Here is a 20926-nt window from a genome sequence, read left to right as displayed (position 1 = left end):
CTCCCCATGTTAAAATGCCCAACTTTTCAGCAGAAAAAAACGTTTACAGCCTGGTACAAAAAATTATTTAGGTCTATATAGCTAATTTTGCCCTTCGTGACAACTGTGAGGGGGGGTGAATTTTTTTATAACTCATCTGTTTAAATTATATTAAGCCTTAAAGTTCTGCATAATTAAGGGTGTGGCCACTTGAGTGACAGGTGGACTGCCACTCTGCTCCAGAGTGTGAAACTTAGAAAACTGTCTTTAAAGATTTGCAACCAATTTATTTGCAATGTTTGCTAACATTAAAGGATGCAAGACATACTTAGCCTATTGTTTTTACATCGAACTGAATTAAAATATCTTAACCTATAAGAACGACTTGTGGATTGATGTGAACGCCACCAGGAATAATGCTCCGAATGATTGTGAATTAAACATCTCCGATGGCGTTCATTGCAATGGATTTTGTGGACTTACAAGAAAAGGAAGGAAAAGGATTTATTCGCGAACAGTTATTGATTTTGTGTGTGATACGCAGTCACGGCATTTGAGTCTGCACGTACAGAAGTGTTAGGGTTAGGGTTAGAGTCAATAATCTGCATTATACAAGTGCTGGTCATATAATTAGAATATCATCAAAAAGTTGATTTATTTCACTAATTCCATTCAAAAAGTTAAACTTGTATATTATATTCATTCATTACACACAGACTGATATATTTCAAATGTTTATTTCTTTTAATTTAGATGATTAGAGCTTACACCTCATGAAAGTCAAAAATCAGTATCTCAAAATATTACAATATTTCTTAAGACCAATACAAAGAAAGGATTTTTAGAAATCTTGGCCAACTGAAAAGTATGAAAATGAAAAGTATGAGCATGTACAGCACTCAATACTTAGTTGGGGCTCCTTTTGCCTGAATTACTGCAGCAATGCGGCGTGGCATGGAGTCGATCAGTCTGTGGCACTGCTCAGGTGTTATGAGAGCCCAGGTTGCTCTGATAGTGGCCTTCAGCTCTTCTGCATTGTCTGGTGTCTCTCATCTTCCTCTTGACAATACCCCATATATTCTCTATGGGGTTCAGGTCAGGCGAGTTTGCTGGCCAATCAAGCACAGTAACACTATGGTCATTGAACCAGCTTTTGGTACCTTTGGCAGTGTGGGCAGGTGCCAAGTCCTGCTGGAAAATGAAATCAGCATCTCCATAAAGCTTGTCAACAGAAGGAAGCATGAAGTGCTCTAAAATTTCCTGGTAGATGGCTGCGTTGACTGTGGACTTCAGAAAACACAGTGGACCAACACCAGCAGATGACATGGCAGCCCAAATCAACTCAACGAAGTCTCCGAGTTCGACGGCTATCCCATGCCTCGAGTAGACGAGCTGCTGGATCGTCTGGGGAGAGCTCGGTACATCTCGACATTGGATCTCACTAAGGGCTATTGGCAAGTGCCGCTAACAGAAGAAGCAAAACCTAAGACCGCCTTCTCCACCCCCAGCGGCCACTGGCATTATCGAGTTCTCCCCTTCGGCCTGCACTCCCCACCCACCCCCAATCTCCCCTTTGTCCCGCAGGACCAGGACGACGCTTAGGGGGGGAAGGAGTGTGACGCGTGTCCCGAGCCCTCATCAGCGTCGCCCTGGAAACGGAGGAGGAACACCTGCACGCAATCAGCACGGGCTGGCTGGTCACAGCTGAGCCTAATCAAGAGGCAGATACAAAGGCCGCCGAGTCACACACACGGGTGAGACATGTCTCCTACAGACTCCCTGCTAACCGACCTCTCCATTGCCTTCCAGAGAGCAGCGTGTGACCGGCCAGCCACGAGCACAGCACGGACACTCAGCACTCGAGCACTTGGATTGACGACAGGAGCGGGTCTTGGAGCACAGTTTCACCACACCAGGACACATTGGCACGCCACGATTGCACAATAAACGCACCCTTCGGGGCACTTATCGAGCCAATCTTGTCAATTCTTCAGCCCGTTACAACTGTCAATTCTGTTACCTCATTGTCAGCATTGTTACTCTACCTTGGTAAGAGAGTTTGACGGTAACAAAATTGACAATTCTATTCATTTTTTGCCAAAAACTCCACTTGCTAAATGCTAAGAGCACATGGCACTAATGAAATCATGATTAAAAAACTTAAATAAGTGTGATCAATGAAAAATTCTGTTTTCCTTTTGATATTGTGGTGACAGTTTTGGCACTTTATAAAATAACTCTTGGTGTAAGAACTTTTTAGATTAAAATATTTTCTTAGAGCGAGCATATAGACTTTTCAGTGCTTCAGATCTTATCAGCGAGGGAAAGTGACATCATTTCCTGTATCTTACATAGTTGTGGGAGATAATTCCACTGACTTAAATGCAAAGTATGGTACGTTAACAGAGTTGACGCAAGATTTACGGACACACATTTTTATACGAAAAAAAGTTATTTTTTTAAAACAAATAATGTTTTAGAATTAGGTAAATGACTCTTTAGGACGTTTATAAATAAAATTAATGAAATATTACCAAAAGAAAAGTAGCCTACAATAAAATATTTTGATTACAAAATGATACGTGATGGAAAAAAATGCACTGACTAATTCGGACAACAAGAAATCATAATTTTCAGCTATTTAAGACTCTTTTTGCAAAAATGATTATATTGTTATGGACTGTAACATCTTGTAATTCATAACAAAGAGTAACACAGTATTAAAATAATTAAAAATATATCCAATTGAAAAAAGCAGAAAACATAATGACTTTGGACACCAAATGTACCTGCAATTATAGTTAAGTTAAGTTAAGTCGTGACGTATTGTCAAGTATGGTGACCCATACTCGAAATGGTGCTCTGCATTTAACCCATCCAAGTGCACACACACAGCAGTGAGTAGTGAACAAGTGCACACACACACACACACACACACACAGTGAACACACACCCGGAGCAGTGGGCAGCCTTACTCCAGCACCCGGGGAGCAATTAGGGGTTCGGTGCCTTGCTCAAGGGCACCTTAGTCATGGTATCGAAGGTGGAGAGAGTGCTGTTCATTCACAATCCCCACCTTCAATTCCTGCCGGTGCGAGAATCGAATCAGCAACCTTCAGGTTACAAGCCCGACTCCCTAACCATTAGGCCATGACTACCCCTGAATAGAATCACTCACTTGAATATAATCACTCAATTGTCATTTATTACAGTCCCTCACATAAAAACAGCTTGAGATTAGACACGTGATATATAAATAACTGCTAATGTTTTTTTGTTTTTTGTTTTTTTTTAAATAAATATTTTATAAATCCATATATAAGCCATGTGTTGCTTTGGTTGTGCTAGCAGTCCATTAGCACCAGTTCAGTGTCTGTATGAGGCTGACATCTAGTGGACATTTCTATTATCCGGGAATTTACAGACACGCCTGTTGTTCCCGTCTCTCAGACACAGAACCAGGAAGAATCAGAGAAACCGAAACTTAAGTGCTGTTGTCCTGTTGCAACTTTATATCAGCCTCACATGCAGGAAAATGGCAGAAGCCCGTATTTCAGTGGAGCAGTTCTTGTGTCCGGTGTGTCTGGATCTCCTGAAGGACCCAGTGACCATCCAGTGTGGACACAGTTACTGTAAGAGCTGTATTACAGACTGCTGGGATCAGGAGGATGAGAAGAGAGTCTACAGCTGCCCTCAGTGCAGACAGACCTTCAGTCCAAGACCTGCTTTATTTAAGAACGTGGTGTTTGCTGAAATGCTGGAGAAACTGAAGAAGACTAAACTTCAAAGTGTGGTTCCTGCTGGAGCTGGAGATGTTCAGTGTGACGTCTGCACTGGAAGAAAACACAAAGCTGTCAAGTCCTGTCTGGTGTGTCTGAACTCTTACTGTCAGAATCACCTCGAACAACATGAGAGTTGGTTTAAAGGAAAGGGACACAATCTGACTGAAGCCACTGGACGACTGCAGGAGATGATCTGCCAGAAACATGAGAAGCTCCTCGAGGTTTTCTGTCGCACTGATCAGAAATGTATATGTGTGCTGTGTATGGATGAACATCAAAACCACGACACTGTATCAGCTGCAGCACAGAGGACAGAGAAACAGGTATTTAACAGACACTAAAGAAATTATGCAGCAGCAGAAATGAACAGCGGCTGCTAGAAGAGTTTTACTGAGTTTGTTGAAGATGCACCATAAACCTTTATCAACACAATCTTTCATAAAATAGGCTTTGATTAATCAATATAAAATAATGGAGTTCTCTGTCAAAACACAGTACAATATATAGCCCTACTTGTCAGTCAAAATACAAGTTAAATGCAGTAACAGACCATTTCTGTTCAGTAAATCTAAATCCACATGATTTTCATCCTTTTGTTCATTTATTTTCTGTGTAGAGCCGCAGCTTAATTATGCAGAACACAGAAACACTGTCAGTGTGAAGCGCCGAGTCTGTGTCTGTTTCACTTTTATACTTACACTCGCTGTGCCTCATGCTTCATGTTACTTCATGTACACTGGTGGTAAATGTTTAATAATCTCTTCTCGAGGTTTAATCTGCAGATGTTTTCTGTGAGATTGACTGTCATCTGTTTGTCCTGCAGAAGCAGCTGAAGGAGACGCAGAAGACGTTCCAGCAGAGAATCCAGCAGAGAGAGAAAGATCTCCAGCAGCTGAGAGAGGCTGTGGTGTCTCATAAGGTGAGTCTGGAGAAGAAGAGAAGTTTGTCTCAGTCTCAGTTCAGACTCACTGAAGCCTGAATCACTGTGTGTCCTAACAGCGCTCTGCACAGACAGCAGTGGAGGACAGTGAGAGGATCTTTACTGAGCTCATCCGCTCCATCGAGAGAAGCCGCTCTGAGCTGATACGGCTGATCAGAGATCAGGAAAAGCAAGCAGTGAGTCGAGCTGAAGGACGACTGGAGCGACTGGAGCAGGAGATCAATGATCTGAGGAGGAGAGATGCTGAGCTGGAGCAGCTTTCACACACACAGGATCACATCCAGTTCCTGCAGGTAACACACATCTAGAAGAACAAGTACCACCATAATGACCAACATTAAAATACAGTAGCGTAGTAGGCCTAATTATTCAGCTACAGCTCTGCACAGTTCAAAAGCGAGGGTGTTTTATTCCTAATAAGAATATGTATTATTGTTGGCCACTTTAAACATTGTAAGAACAGTTTGAACATTAACACTGCACTGTGCTTACATACAGGTAAACAAAAAAACTTAAATAATTAAATTAAAATGCACTGTACATAAAAGTTAAATAAAAACTGTACTGTACTTAAAAAGTAAAACAAAAAAACTGTACTGTACTTAAATGTAAAGTAAAAAATGTACAGTACTTGATCAAAAAAAAAAAATTAACAGGAGTCATTTAGCAACCTTGCAAACCTTTTAAAAGTGTTTTAACATTAATTCATATTTAATTCACTGATTCCTCTGTGTACCACTAGAGGGAGCCCACCTCAATTCGAGCACTTTTAGACAGTATGCTCAGTTTTGGACATGGGATGGTCATTGCAAATAGCCTACTGTAAATGCAAATCGCCACCAAATTTAAAAAAAATAAATAAATAAATTGTGCATGCCCCCTCGCTTTGTGCTCTGGCGCCGATCCTAATTGAGGAATTCACATTTTGATATCCTAAAAACAGACTTTAGTCACATGAATGACTGTAAACAATCAATTAACGAAATGTACTGTATCCTAACTGCGTGAGCTTAATCAGACTTATCATTATTTTTTCACCAAAAATATCTGGGGGACCCCCCTAGTCTATTTTTTTTTCAATCTGTGCTTCTCATCTGTTCTGCAATCTATGGGTAGCGCAGCGTCACCATACAGATTTAACAACGTGCACAGCTAAATAAAACAGGCTGGGTGCTGATTAAAATTTCTGAAGTAAATGTTTCTGCGAAACGCGTTAGGTTGCACAGAAGAAATCCCGATCTAGGAACTGCCCCGTACAGCAGCAGAGGACTATTATTTTGCTGAACGAACTGAGGATGACGTCAAGGGCTCAGATTTGGTTGGCCAATCGGCAGAAAGGGGCGTGTCATGACTGCCCACAAGGGGAAAATTAATTTTGAAGTTGTTTATCTGTTTTCTACCCGTGAACCAAAAAAATTAAAATCGAGCCAAAATCTTGTTTTTTTTTTTTTTTTTTACAAATAAAAAACCAAATAGCGACCGTTTTCTGGTTTCTGCTTTTTTAATTTCAAATTGAAAAACAAATGATCAAAACGTACACGGACCAAGAACAGTTCCCAAAACCTGAAATCCGACTTTAAATTTAAATTTTGACCGAGACTATCTCCGTGAATAATGGCGTCTGCTCAAGCACTTTTCGCGCCGATAATCGACTGAGCTTCTTGTTCCCACAATGCAAAGCGTAATTAAAAAAATACGGAAAAACACTTGTAAAAACAAATTCCTTCAAATTATTACGGTATATTGTACAGTATTTTTACAGACTTTTTTTATTTTAATTTTTTTATAGTGCATCATATTCTTTTGAAAGAAACGAATGGTTTTCAGCTGTGGAAATCATATCAGAACTGTTCTTTCACTTGTATAAGCGGTGTCTCTGTGTGGAGGTGATGACTTGTGATTTGTGTTTTCTGCAGAGTTCCCAGTCTCTCTCAGCTCCTCCTGAATCTACAGACGTAAATGATGATCTCTTCAGTTCTCTCGTCTCTTCTGATGATCTGAGAGAATCTGTTCATCAGCTGAGAGACAAACTGGAGGATTTCTGCAAAGAGGAGCTCAGGAAGATCTCAGACAGAGGTAAAGTCCTGGAGATTTATCTGCTCTCAGAAACCAGTCCATCATCATCTCATATCATGGAGAACATCATATTAGAAATGTGTTAGGAATGGATGCAGGATGATGAGAATCACACTGTTCATGTCTGTTGATTTCCACAGAAACATTCACCAACATTGTTCCCAGGACCAGGAACCACTTCCTACAATGTAAGTCAGTATGAAAACCAGCAGAAAAACGTCTTAGGTTACGTATGTAACCCCAGTTCCTCGAGGGAACGAGACGCTGCGTCCAAGAACGCTAGGGGAACGCCTCCAGCGTGACCACGCTCTGATACAAATGTAATCTGTCCAAAGGATGGGCGAGACGCCACGGGCGGGTGACGAACGCCAGGAGGCATAAAAGCACGTGCGGTGGAACCGGCGTCAGCTTCAGGAATGAAGCAACCGCTCGTAGGGATGCCGGAAGTATGGCCTTGAGACGCAGCGTCTCGTTCCCTCGAGGAACTGGGGTTACATACGTAACCTAAGACGTTCCTCTTCAGGAACTCAAGCTGCGTCCAAGAACGCTAGGGGAACGAGATCCCCACGCCGCCAGACTGACAAATCCCTGCCTAGTGTGGATGGAGCACAGCTAGGGCGAGAGAAAAGGCCACAGGTGGCTAGGTGAGCGGGCCTGCGTCCCAAGGCCAACTTCTGAAGAGTGATTCTTGATCCCCAAGAGGGAGAGCAGAGGACTCGAGGCTATGGAATAGCATCATGATCCACCACATAGCAAACGCCTGGCCGGAGGCCTCAGCCTCTGGAGGAAACATGTACTAGGGGTGTCTACCCACTGAAGGTCACTGAGAAGGCGCGGTAGGCCGGTATAGCCGCCACGTAAACCCTAAGGGTGGAGTGGGTTAACCCTGCGGAGGAACAGGCCCGCACAAACTCCAGAACTGTACCAAACGGGCAGTTGGCTGGGTCGAGCTGGCAACCTCTGCACCATGAAGTGACACTTCACTTCAGGGTGTACAAGTCCCTTGTGTTGTGGAGAAAGCATGTAACTAGGGGGTGCCTACCCACTGAAAGGCCACCGAGAAGGGCGCGGTAGGCCAGTATAGCCGCCACGTAAACCCTCAGGGTGGAGTGGGTTAACCCTGCGGAGGAACAGGCCCGCACGAACTCCAGAAATGTACCAGTCGGGCAGTTGACTGGGTCGAGCTGGCGGTCTCCGCACCAAGAATTGAAAAGTTCCACTTCAAGGCGTATAGTTTCCTCGCTGAGGGAGCTCTGGATTGGAGGTAGGTCTCAACAACCTCGGTTGACCCTCAGGGGCCACACCCACAACTTCCAAAGCTCCGGGCAGGGGTGACAGACCCCCGCTAGTGAGAGGAGATCCCTCCTGACGGGAATCTCCCATGGAGAGCCGTCGAGGAGAGAAATCAGGTCCGAGAACCATACTCGGCCCGGCCAGAACGGTGCTACCAGAAGTAGACTGACCTCGTGCCAGCGCACTCTCGCCAGAACTCCCGGGAGCAGAGCGATCGGGGAAAAATGTACAGACGAAGCCTCAGCCACGTCTGTACCATGGCATCCAGCCCCAGTGGAGCTGGATGAATTTAGAGAGTACCAGAGGGGACATGCGCTGTATACTTACCTGAGTAGCGAAGAGGTCCACCTGAGCCTGGCCAAACACTCTCCAAATGTGCTTCACCCCCTCAGGGTGAAGCATCCATTCCCCGGGCCTCAGCCCCTGCCTCGACGGGATGTCTGCTCCCACACTGAGATGCCCAGGCATGTGAACTGCTCTCAGCGAGAGGAGTTTGTCCTGGGACCACCCAAGGATCTGGTACGCCAGCCTGTGCAGGGGGCGTGAACGCAGACCTCCTCGGTGGTTGATGTAAGAGACCACCGCAGTGTTTTCGGTGCTATCGCACCAACACCGGCGATCTCTAGGTCTGGGAGAAAGTGTTTCTGTGAAACACCGCCAGCATCTCCAGGCAGTTGAAGTGCCACATGAGACGGCGAGTACTCCACAGACTGCGGGCAGGGTGAGGGACACGTCCGTCGCTAGCGTACGCAGCAACACGGAGCTCCCAACACCAGGCCCTGAGACAAGAACGTCTAAGGCACGTAGGCACCACCACGTGACCTTGATCATGTGAAGCGGTTTTCCCCTTGGGGAGAACCCCTTGGTCTTGAGCCACCACTGTTGAGTGACTGGCCTTCTTTCACTCTCCTGACTGCTGTGAGGATTGACTCGATCTGAGCAGGGGACACACGTGCCTGCATCGTGGTCGAATCCCACACCACACCAAGATAAGTGGTTCTCTGTAATGGAGAAAGCACACACTTCTTGGTGTTCAGTCTTAACCCCAACACTTTCATGTGAGCACGAACAACATCTCGATGTTGAGCCGCCATCTGCTCTGATAGAGCAAGAATCAACCAAAGTGGATATGCGGATGCCTTGTAGCCGCAACGGAGCTAACGCGACATCCACACACTTTGTAAAAGTGCGTGGTGAGTGTTAGGCCGAAGGGAAGAACCCGATATTGGTGAGCTTCGCCCTCGAAAGCAAACCTCAGGAACTCCCTGTGAGTGAGTGGGAAGGATGGAGATATGGATGTATGCGTCTTTTAGATCGATCGCGACAAACCCGTCCTCGGACCTGATCTGAGACACGACCTGTTTGAGCATCTTGAACTTCAGTCTGCTGACTGAGTGGTTCAACTGATGCAGATCTAAAATGGGACGCCAACCCTTCATCCTTCTTGGGAACTATGAAGTACCGGCTGTAGAACCCGGAATCTCTTTCGTAAGGAGGGACCACCTCGATGGCCTCCTCTCTCAAGAGAGTACTCTACTGCTCCATTACCAGAACCTGCTCGGGGCCCACCAGAGTGGGATTCAACCCGTTGAAACGAGGCGGAGGAGAACCAAACTGGATTCCGTAGCCTCTTTCTACAGTATGCAGGTCCCATGGAGACACATTTGGCAGTAGTTTTCACACTGCCAAATAGTCTACTAAGGGAACCAGTTTCTCAAGACTGGCCTCTGGTATAACCAGGGCGGCTAGCTCGGTGTCCTGGAACGGCACGCCGGCAGGAGACGGCCAAACTAGCTGCTCTAGAAACCCCTGAAGGGGGTGGCGAGCATCTCAGCTCCGCTACGTTTCCGGGCGGAAGAAACTGAGATGTGTGCTCGCTGGAGATCACTGCGCCCTGGAACACCGACGTGGCAGGGTTGGCAGACCGATCTCCTGAGGGCACTGAGGAGAGACGGGCACCGTGTACCGCGGTGTACGCCGCTCTTCCCCAGAGGGGCCTGCCCTCATAAGTTCTGGGCCATGGGCACCAGGACTGCCTCAGCCGAAGTCTCCTATTGAGCGACTGTCCTCAGACTCGCGTCATCTTCAAGGAAGACTAGACTGGTAGAACCAGAGCCTGCAATGCAGGACCCAATGAGACACGCTTGGCAGGGGCTCCCACACCGCCAGGTGCCTACTAAGGGAACCAGTCTCTGGAGACTGGCATCTGGTATAATCAAAGCGGCTAGTTCGGTATCCTGGAACGGCACACCGGCAGGAGAAAGCCAAACTAGCTGCTCTAGAGACCCCCGAAGGGGTGGCGAGCATCTCGGCTCCGCTACGTTTCCGGGCGGAAGAAACTGAGATGTATGCTCGCTGGAGATCGCTGCGCCCTGGAACACTGTACGTGGCAGGGTTGGCAGACCGATCTCCTGAGGGCACTGAGGAGAGACGGGCACCGTGTACCGCGGTGTACGCCGCTCTTCCCCAGAGGGGCCTGCCCTCATAAGTTCTGGGCCATGGGCACCAGGACTGCCTCAGCCGAAGTCTCCTATTGAAGCGACTGTCCTCAGACTCGCGTCATCTTCAAGGAAGACTAGACTGGTAGAACCAGAGCCTGCAATGCAGGACCCAATGAGACACGCTTGGCAGGGGCTCCCACCGCCAGGTGCCTACTAAGGGAACCAGTCTCTGGAGACTGGCATCTGGTATAATCAAAGCGGCTAGTTCGGTATCCTGGAACGGCACACCGGCAGGAGAAAGCCAAACTAGCTGCTCTAGAGACCCCCGAAGGGGTGGCGAGCATCTCGGCTCCGCTACGTTTCCGGGCGGAAGAAACTGAGATGTATGCTCGCTGGAGATCGCTGCGCCCTGGAACACTGTACGTGGCAGGGTTGGCAGACCGATCTCCTGAGGGCACTGAGGAGAGACGGGCACCGTGTATGCCGCTCTTCCCCAGAGGGGCCGGCCCTCAGAAGTCCTGGGCCATAGGCAGCAGGATGTTTTTAGCCAAAGACTATCCAGCGAGAGTGACGGTCTGCAGATCCGCCTTCTGCTAGAAGGCCTCGGCCCAGGAGCGCCACTCTGACTCCAACATACTGGGGAGTACGAGAAGTGACGCTCCCTATAGGAGGAGCTGGAACACGGTTGGGGCTGCTCCGCCCAGCAGCCCCTGCTGACCACATCAACCTCCTCAGAGGAAGAGAAGTAAAACATAGTGCTCTCACTCGAGAAAATCCCAAGTTTTCTTTGGCTCCTTACACATACACATCTAACTTCTCCTAGTTAGATGAAATAGATCATTTAATTCCTCAAAATTAAATGGAGAAAAACAACCAGACAAGTAAACACGGTCTGATATGAAAGGATTCATGAAACGAACCAGAATGACATAATGCACGCGTCGCCTCGGCAACGCGCGCTGCAACAGTGAGCTCTCACTCAAAGGGGGAAGAACCGCACCGCGGGCTTCCAGCCCCGAGCGAGAGCGCTAGATCTGGGGATTGCAGGTGGAGAGAGGGCGAACCTGTCTCCAACCCGTCCGCCAGATCTATGTGCGATCCCCGCGATCTCATTCGCCGCCGTGCCTCAGCAGCGGCGGACCGGTTCTTTTAACCGCGAGATCATACGGCGGGGAGAAGCACGATCAGCCCCTTTTTTTTCAAGCTGACAGCGCGAACTCCGTTCCTAAGCAGGGACACTGCTATAATGACAACCTCGTTCATAATAAGCTTGTGCAAACACTGCGATTTTACAAAGCTCATCGACACCATTCATCACGTCTACCTCCTCGGAGAAAGACAGGCGGAGCGTCGAGCCTCTCTCTGGGGAAGTACCGCGGGCTTCCGAACCCAGAGAGCGGGCGCTGGATCTGATGGGAAGGAAGAAGATAGGGGCTCGCCCGTCTTCATTCCCTCCACCTGATCCATCTGCGATCCCCGCGAGCGCAGCCGCTGCTCCGCCTCGGCGAAAGCGGGCCGGTAACGCAAGGAACGCATGTGAAAGCTCCCCTCCTCAAAGAGAGCCCTCTGAGAGTAAGCATACGCAGCGACAAACGCTCACAAGCGGGCAGTCAGCTCCCTCGAGAGCTGACTCTGCGTGCTCTGCTCTCAAGCAGACCACACACGGACTGTTAGTGAAAAACACAGCCTGTAATGCGATCTGCTCTCGCCCAAGTGCTAGTTTCTCTGCACTTTAGACATTGTGGAGCTTATTTCAAGTGACAAACAACACTAAATAAGACTCACAACACAGATCGACAGACACACAGAGTAGTGGTAGCTGAATGACAAAAGCTGACGCCGGTTCCACCGCACGTGCTTTTATGCCTCCTGGCCGTTACGTCACCCGCCCGTGACGTCTCGCCCATCCTTTGGACAGATTACATTTGTATCAGAGCGTGGTCACGCTGGAGGCGTTCCCCTAGCGTTCTTGGACGCAGCTCGAGTTCCTGAAGAGGAACTCACTGAGTGTGTTCATGTTCTTCTGTAGAAGCTGAAAGAAGAGTTTATAATTGATGATGTAAATGATGATTAGCACAGATATCTGTTCATCTGTACTGAGACACTGATGATACACTGAACATGAAGAGTTCAGATACATGAAAAGATCAAACAGATTCATAATTCCTGATTCTGATGTGTTTTATCTCCATCAGATTCCCATCAGCTCACTCTGGATCCAAACACAGTGAATAAACTCCTCCGTCTGTCTGAGAGAAACAGAGTGATTACATTCACTTTCACAGATCAGCCGTATCCTCATCATCCAGACAGATTTGATGTGTATGAGCAGGTGTTGTGTAGAGAGAGTGTGTGTGGACGCTGTTACTGGGAGCTGGAGTGGAGTGCTGGTGAAAATGGTTTTGTGTCTATATCAGTGTCATATAAGAGCATCAGAAGGAAGGGATCAGGTGATGAGTGTATGTTTGGATCTAATGATCAGTCCTGGAGTTTGCGCTGCTCTTCCTCCAGATACTCGTTCATACACAATAAGAGAGTGACTGATCTCTCTGTGAAGCCCATCATCAGTAGAATAGGAGTGTTTGTGGATCACGGAGCAGGAACTCTGTCCTTCTACAGCGTCTCTGACACAATGAGCCTCATCCACACAGTCCAGACCACATTCACTCAGCCGCTCTATCCTGGGTTTTGGGTTTTTTATGAATCATCAGTGAAACTGTGTTGATGAATCAGAATAGACTGATGAGAGATTCTACCCATAATGCTTTGAGTTGCATGATATTTTAATATAAGTGTACATTTAAATTTTTCTGTGATCAAAGCTGACTTTACTAATCCAATCTTCAGTATCACATGATTTGCTGTTTAATTATTTTCATTATTATTTGTGCTCAGTTATTAATAATGCTTCTTATTATTATCAATACTGAAAACTGTTTTTGTTTCCTAATATTTTTGTGTAAACTGTGACACTAACTTTTTAGGATTATTTGTTGAATACAAAGTTAAAGAACAGCATTATATATATATATATATATATATATATATATATATATACAGTATATACATAATTTGTAATAAGTATATATTTACTGTAACTTAAATCAATTGAATGCAACCTTTTTGAATAAAAGTATTGTTTTTTTTTTTTTAAACTTACTCCAGACTGAATGGTTTTGTATCACATTTTCCTCAATAATATGAAGCAGGACAACTGTTTTCAACATTGATAATAATAATAAATGTTTCTTGAGCAACAAGTCTCGAGTAATTATGCTGAAATTTCAGCTTTGATCACAGCAATAACATTGTTTTACCATATATTTGCATACAAAACAGCTATTCTAAATTGTAACTTTATATATTTGGAAAAAAAAGGATTGAAGTTTGCACACTGAAAAGTAGCTGTTCAGGATTAATTTATTATTAGCAACGTTTCGACCCACAGGTCTTCATCAGGCACATTACCAAATGTAAGAAAAGTCAACTTTAAATAGAGTCAGGTTAATCACCTTAATTAGGCCCATACACAAAAGACATGTGACAAGTAATACAAATCATGTGACACAAGAGGAAAAAAATAAAAATAAATCCTGAACAGCTACTTTTCAGTGTGCGAACTTCAATCCCTTTTTTTTTCCCGTTTAAATTGTTCTGCACTTAGTTGTTCTGCACCTGATCCCGATCTGGGTATTTGGGATGTGCACACCTGTTTGATAATTTTGAAACTTTATATATTTCACATATTAAAGTTTACTGTATTTTTGTCCTCAAATATTTTCATCATAAAAAAAAAAAAAGCAATTGAAAGGCACAATAAACACAGCCCACATTCTGCACTACATTCCAAGTCTTCTGGAGCAGAGCGTTGTTATTTGGCAGGCATTTAACTAGTGATATTAAACTGTCCCTCTATATGTAAAAGAGATGTTTAAAATATTATTTAAAAATTGTCATATACACCAGGAAAGACAAATTATAATGTAAAGAAGTATGATGGTCATTCATTAATGTTAATGACAGTAATGATAATAGAACACATTTTGATTTCTGTATTGTGTTATATTTGTATGTTAGTAAGTGGTGTTAAAAGCAGATCTACTGAGCGGGTGGGTTTATGGTGTGACGGGCCGCTCTGTGCCAAAAAGTCCAGGGCCACTTTTTAGCCCCAGTCCACCCCTGCTGAGATGTTATAGAGTCTCTTATTGTTTTTTTCATTACATTAATACTGCAGCTGAACTTCTGTCAGGGAAATATCATCAGAATAAATGTGTGTGTAATAAATCCTCATATAGACAGTAGGATCAGTGTGTGTGTGTGTGTGTGTGTGTGTGTGTGAGAGTCCTGCTCACACCAGTGACCATGTGTTTTTGTGCTATCCTGATAAAATAAAGGATAAATAAATTAAAATCAAATAAAAAAATAAACTATTGCGTTGCACTTTATTTTACAGTACGTGTACTTCTCTGGTACATACACGGTAAATATCTTGTACCTACAGGCAAATGAGTGGTAACACAAGGTACTTACCTGAAGTGTATGTACATGGTAACAAATAGGAAACATGGCTGTACTTAACAGTCGTACATGCACAGTAATTAGTTTGTCCATACAGACAAGTGTGGGTAAGAACGGTCACTTACAGGTAGTGTCCGTGCATGGTAACTAATTAGATACTTTACTGTAATTACTAATGTATATACATGGTAAATATTGAGTACTTACAGACAAGTGGGTACAAACAGGCACGTCGTTACAGTATCTGTATATGGTAACTAATAAGACACAATGTGGTATTGTAACGGGGCTGACAAGACGTGAGACGTGCGGATCCAAGTGCAAGCTTTTATTTACAGGCATGCTCATAAATACAGGAAGGGTTGAAACAATGGCAAACAGGTATGGCAGGGACAAAACAAAGAGTAAACCTAGGGCAAGCGTGGGTCGACGATCGGCGAACAGTCTCCAATGGGCAAGGCAGAGAGATAATCCAGGGAACATGGGATAGAATCCAATAGGGGTGCAAACAGTGTCCAAACGGCAAGGCAAGGGTTAATCCAGGGAACACGGGCTAGAAACAAACACGGGAGAACAGGCAAGACTAAGACAACAAAGTGGGCTTCATAGTAGCTATCGCTAAGAGAGGGATGTGCATACAATACTCAGCAGTGAGGGAAAGAAAGTCCAGGGTTTAAATAAGACATGTAATCAGTGTGTGCGTAGGATCAGGTGTGCGTGTGATTAGTGCAATCAGCCGTGTGTGCAATCAGTGCAATGAATGATGGGAAATGGAGTCCAGTGTCATGGAGTCAATGTGGTGAGCGAGTGACCTCTGGTGGAGGGTGAATGGAAGTTCACAGACCGGATTCGTGACAGGTATTATGTGGTAACAAACAAAACACACACTGTACTTGGTACTTACACCAGTACTTACATAGTAAGTACCGTATTGTCTTGTTTTGTTAGGGTGAGTACACAAAATGTTATTTTATCCTTGCTTCTAGGAAATCCTCAATCTATATGCTTTCTAACAGCTTCATGTGGCCGCAAACATTTAATTTTAACGTGGCTTTAAGAACTATGCATCATTAATGTTTCACTTTCACCACGTAAAGCCGGTAAATGTGGTGTTTACATGGAATAATGGTAATATGAGTTTACCTTATAGTACGAACCCAGAGTCTCTGTATCAGTAGGAAAGCGATAAAACAAGCTTCTTCCATCTGAAGACATGTGTCGCATTTCAGGGGAAAGCAAAAAAACATTATCAAACAACAATATAAAATGCAGGAAACTATTCATTAGTTATTCTACAATTAATTGAATTACAAATTATACTACAATTGGAAAATACTGTAAATTGATAAACTGTTTAGCATGATGATGTTGAATGTCTCCTGTAGTCCCGTTTAGCAAGTTGTTAGCAACTGTCTTTTTTAAGAAACATAACAGTTTAAAAAAATCATGAGTGGGGTGTAACTGGTGTGTTTTATGTCGTAGAATAAAACGTGAAAGTATATTGAGCCTGTGTGAACCACGGACCTTATTTTAGGGATTTAACCAAAATCCCATTCAAAAAACCCATTGACTCTGGGACGATGGAACCGGAAGTGCTAAAATGCACTCGCTTAAACATGCCCTCCTCATTACCTTACGGACAAAGAAATGTATAAATAAATAAATGTGAATATAAATAAATGTAGAAATAAATAAATACATAAATGTGAAAATAAATAAAAGTGGACATAAATAAATGTATAAAATGTTGGAAAATATACATATAAAGTGGTGTGAAAAAGTGTTGGCCCCCTTCCTGATTTTTAAATTTTTTGCATATTTTTCACACTTAAAAGATTCAGATCATCAAACAAATTTTAATATTACACAAAGATAATGCAAGTAAATACAAAATGCAGTTTTTAAATGATGATTTCATTTATTAAGGGAAAAAAGCTGTCCAAACCTACCTGGCCCTATGTGAAAAATTAATTGCCCCCTCCTATTAAATCATGAAAGAACTGTGATTAACCACATTATTTTAGAAAGCTGAGTTAAATTTCACTAGCCAAACCCAGGCCCGATTACTGCCAGACCTGTTGAATCAAGAAATCACTTAAATAGAACCTGTCTGACAAAGTGAAGCATGTTTAAAGAGCAACACATCATTCCGTGATCTTAAGAAATTCATAAACAGATGAGAAACAAAATAGTTGACATGTATCGGTCTGGAAAGGGTTATAAAGTCATTTCTAAGGCTTTGGGACTCCAGCAAACCATGGTCAGAGCCATTAACCACAAATGGAGAAAACTTGGAACAGTGGTGAACCTTCCCAGGAGCGGCCGGCCTACCAAAATTACTCCAAGAGCACAATGACAACTCATCCAGGAGGTCATAAAAGAACCCAGAACAACATCTAAAGAACTGCAGGCCTCACTTGCCTCAATTAAGGTCAGTGTTCATGATTCAACAATAAGAAAGAGACTGGGCAAAAACAGCACCCATGGGAGAGTTCCAAGGCAAAAGCCATTGCTGACCAAAAAGAACACAAAGGCTCGTCTCACATTTGCCAAAAAATATCTTGATTATCCCCAAGATTTTGGGCAAATATTCTGTGGACTGATGCGACAAAAATTTATATGTGCATGTTATACTGGACAAAAATTATTTATTTATTACTATTACTCAAATAGGACTGTTGCTGAGAGGCTAAAGGTCATTCTCAGATATATTAAGTGAAGGGAAACAACAAAGTTGAAAATGAAAATGTGAAAATTTTGTATTTTTTGGTATTGTAAAATATGAAAATTATTCTGTATATTGTATATTTTGTGATACACAAATTATTTTATTTATATCTAATATATAACAACAATTTTAAATGTCATAATGAATATAACATTTGATATAATGTTAAAGTGTTTTTTGTCTAAAAATCTGTGCATCTAATCTAAAAATCTATTAAAAATCTGTCAGCAAATCAAATAATTATTATTGTAAATCAGTATTTTAATTTTAATATTGCTGATAGACTTAAAGTCATTCTCAAAAGACAACAAAGTTAGTAATCTCATCGGAAAACTTGCTAATTATTTTGTATTTCAGAAAGATCTTTTTTTTTTTTTTTTAAATATTAATGACTGGTGAGTATTAAACAAATATTAAAGTCAATATTGTGCATAAACCTACAAAAATTCTGTCAGCATATATGTATACATTCAGATATTATTATTATTATTATTTAGCATTAGTCTGTTGCTGATAGGCTAAAAGTCATTGTCAACTATTATAACTAAAGTTAACTTCATATGAAAAATATGCTAATTATTTTGTATTTCGGATATTTTATGATATACTAATTATTTATTTATAGTTAATATTCAATAATCAAAAATGTTGCTATAATGAATTATAAAATGTATATTATAATCTGTCAGCATATATTTTAATTGTCATTTTTACTAGCCTACTGGTAGTAGTCTCAAAATTTTAAAGGATTCAAATAATGTTTCATTTAAGAAAAATAAAAACGTCAATAACAATTTAGTACGATTTAAACGGATATCAAAGTGAAAATGTGGTCTTTTCGCAGGCCCAATTTTAGCACAACGAGGGGGCGGCGGCATGGTGCAGTACCGCCGTACCTCCGCTAGGTGGCGACGGCGCATCGCGTATACATATGCAGCATGGTTATTTTGCCTTTGTTTATAGTGGAGCCCGAAAGATTAGGGGCCATGCCGCTGCGTGCTATTGTTTGTCACGGGTTTTAACGCTTCCAAAAGAGAGCCATCGATCTAATGGTCAAAGTTAAATGCCTAACACAACATTTACCTGCTGAGAGGTCCCCCAAGTGTCCCCGCTGCGGTGTCGCCTCCTCTTCCTCAGCTTTTATTATTAATGAGCGAGATTCTGTCTGCTCAGCTTTGTGCACCGACTCTTTGGACTCCGCTTCATCCATACCTGTGTTATGTGATTTTAACGTACAGGAAAATGTTGAAGATAGGCTGTCGATTCTTTAGGTAATAATCTATTTCCTCACAGCAGTGTATTCAGCACACAGAAGCCTCTCCTCCATTGACATCCATTAAAACAAAACAAAACAAACAAAAATACAAACAAAAAAAGCCTCTTGTTTCCTCCCTAGTGTACTGCAGTCATCCTTACTTTGCATCGTTACTTACTTTTCTTCTAAAGTGTACAAGCAGAATTTATTCAGACTAATTACAACTGTTAATAAGCTTTGAGTGCAAGAACAAAATTATTCTACTACCTTTATTCTCCCCATGTTTCCCAGTGCATGAACTGCATTATTATAACACAATGGCATTTGTGTGGAGGAAATCACGTGAACTGAACATGGACAAAACAAAAAGAACACCGATGGATCAATGGCATGGTCAACTAGATTCAAATTGCAAATCACATGAATACCAATGCTCGACCTGACTGAAGCACGTGTTATCTGCTTGGTTACACTTTATTTTGATTGTGCACTTTAGACATTCTTCTAACTATATGTAACTTTGCAACAACATATCAACTAGCAGTTGTTAGAGTATTAGTAGACTGTCTGCATAATATCTGCTAACACTTTATTTTGATGATCACAACAAACATTCTACTGACTATAAGTAACTTTGCAAGTACGTCAACTTATTCTACTAATCCTTAACCTAACCTAACAGTTTAATAATACTCTAATGACTGCTAGTTGACATGTAGTTCCAAATTAGTTGACAAGTACTTGCAAAGTTACTTATATAATTTCTAAAGTGTAACCCCACACTTACTGAAATAGTCAAAGCTGTTCACTGCATCTCTGTTACCACACCACACCTATTATAGTGCTTAAAACTGCTTCAGCTGAACTACATGTAGATCTCCACAAAAATACTAGAGTATTTCACACTGTGGATGTTGTTACTTTGAGGCTGAGTAAAATAGTCATGAGGCTATATCAGTGTACTATAATAAAAGCAGTAACATAATAATTAATATAGAATAGCTTTATAGAATAACGTGTACTCATGAACCATGCTCACCAAGACCACAAAATGTTTTAATAAAGTAAATATGATTATTTTGACTATGTATGAGACCTGTGCTAGCAAAATGAGTCACAATGAACAAATTTTTTAAAAATTAAGTATTTTTATTTTCACTTTCTCCATTAAAAGACATTCAAAACGATGTATGATTTGTTGGAATCGGACAAAAAAAAAAAAGAAATAAAATGACTGAGCTACACCTGTTTGAAATCTGTGAATTCAGCAAAGTCAAATCAAGTTAAAGTTTTCTGAAGGTTCCTGTAACGGAGTGAACAGAGGAAGCATTCGGATCCATCTGCAGAGCTTTATTCATGAGCATGGTCAGAAACAGGCATGGGTCATACACAGCAAACAGACATGAAAGAGGCAAGACAAAGAGTATTCCTAGGGCAGGCGTGGGTCATTGACCGGCGAACAAAATCCAGAGGGCTTGACAAAAGGGGTAATCTGTAAACACAAGCAAAAGTCCAGGCCGGGGCAAACGGTATCCAAAACAGGGTCAGGCAAATGGGTAATCCAATACACACAGGCGAGAATCACAGGACCGGAGAACAGGCAAGGCAAAACTAAGGCTAGAAAAACTATAGGACAGGCTCCGTAAAGTAGCTATCCGCTATCACAGTGATGAATACTAAACAATAATCGGCGATCAGAAAGAGGAAGTCCATGGCTTATAAAGTGTGTCTGATTGGTTGCAGCTGTGTGTGTAATCAATGCAATGGATGATGGGACATGTAACATGAAAGAGGCAAAAAGCAGAACATTTAGAACCCACCCCAACCCATCCCACCACCTGGTAGACTTGAAAAAAATGAATTAATTAATATTAATAGATAAATAAATAACAATAAAATAATTTTTACAAAGAT

The 20926-nt window shown here is 42.7% G+C and overlaps 1 protein-coding gene across 1 annotated transcript; it reads left to right on the top strand.

Annotated features, from left to right (window-relative positions):
• Positions 1-2797: 2797 nt before the first annotated feature.
• Positions 2798-14880, top strand: LOC131554268 (tripartite motif-containing protein 16-like). Its single transcript, XM_058799487.1, has 6 exons — positions 2798-4084; positions 4585-4680; positions 4761-4994; positions 6618-6777; positions 6918-6965; positions 12707-14880. Exons 1-6 carry the CDS (start codon positions 3515-3517, stop codon positions 13234-13236), a joined length of 1638 nt encoding a protein of 545 aa, XP_058655470.1. The 5' UTR covers positions 2798-3514; the 3' UTR covers positions 13237-14880.
• The last annotated feature ends 6046 nt before the right edge of the window (positions 14881-20926 follow it).

Source organism: Onychostoma macrolepis, chromosome 02 (assembly GCF_012432095.1).
Source record: "Onychostoma macrolepis isolate SWU-2019 chromosome 02, ASM1243209v1, whole genome shotgun sequence".
Taxonomy (NCBI): Eukaryota; Metazoa; Chordata; class Actinopteri; order Cypriniformes; family Cyprinidae; genus Onychostoma; species Onychostoma macrolepis.
Note: the sequence above shows the minus strand (reverse complement) of the source record. Positions and strands in the feature narration are given on the sequence as shown.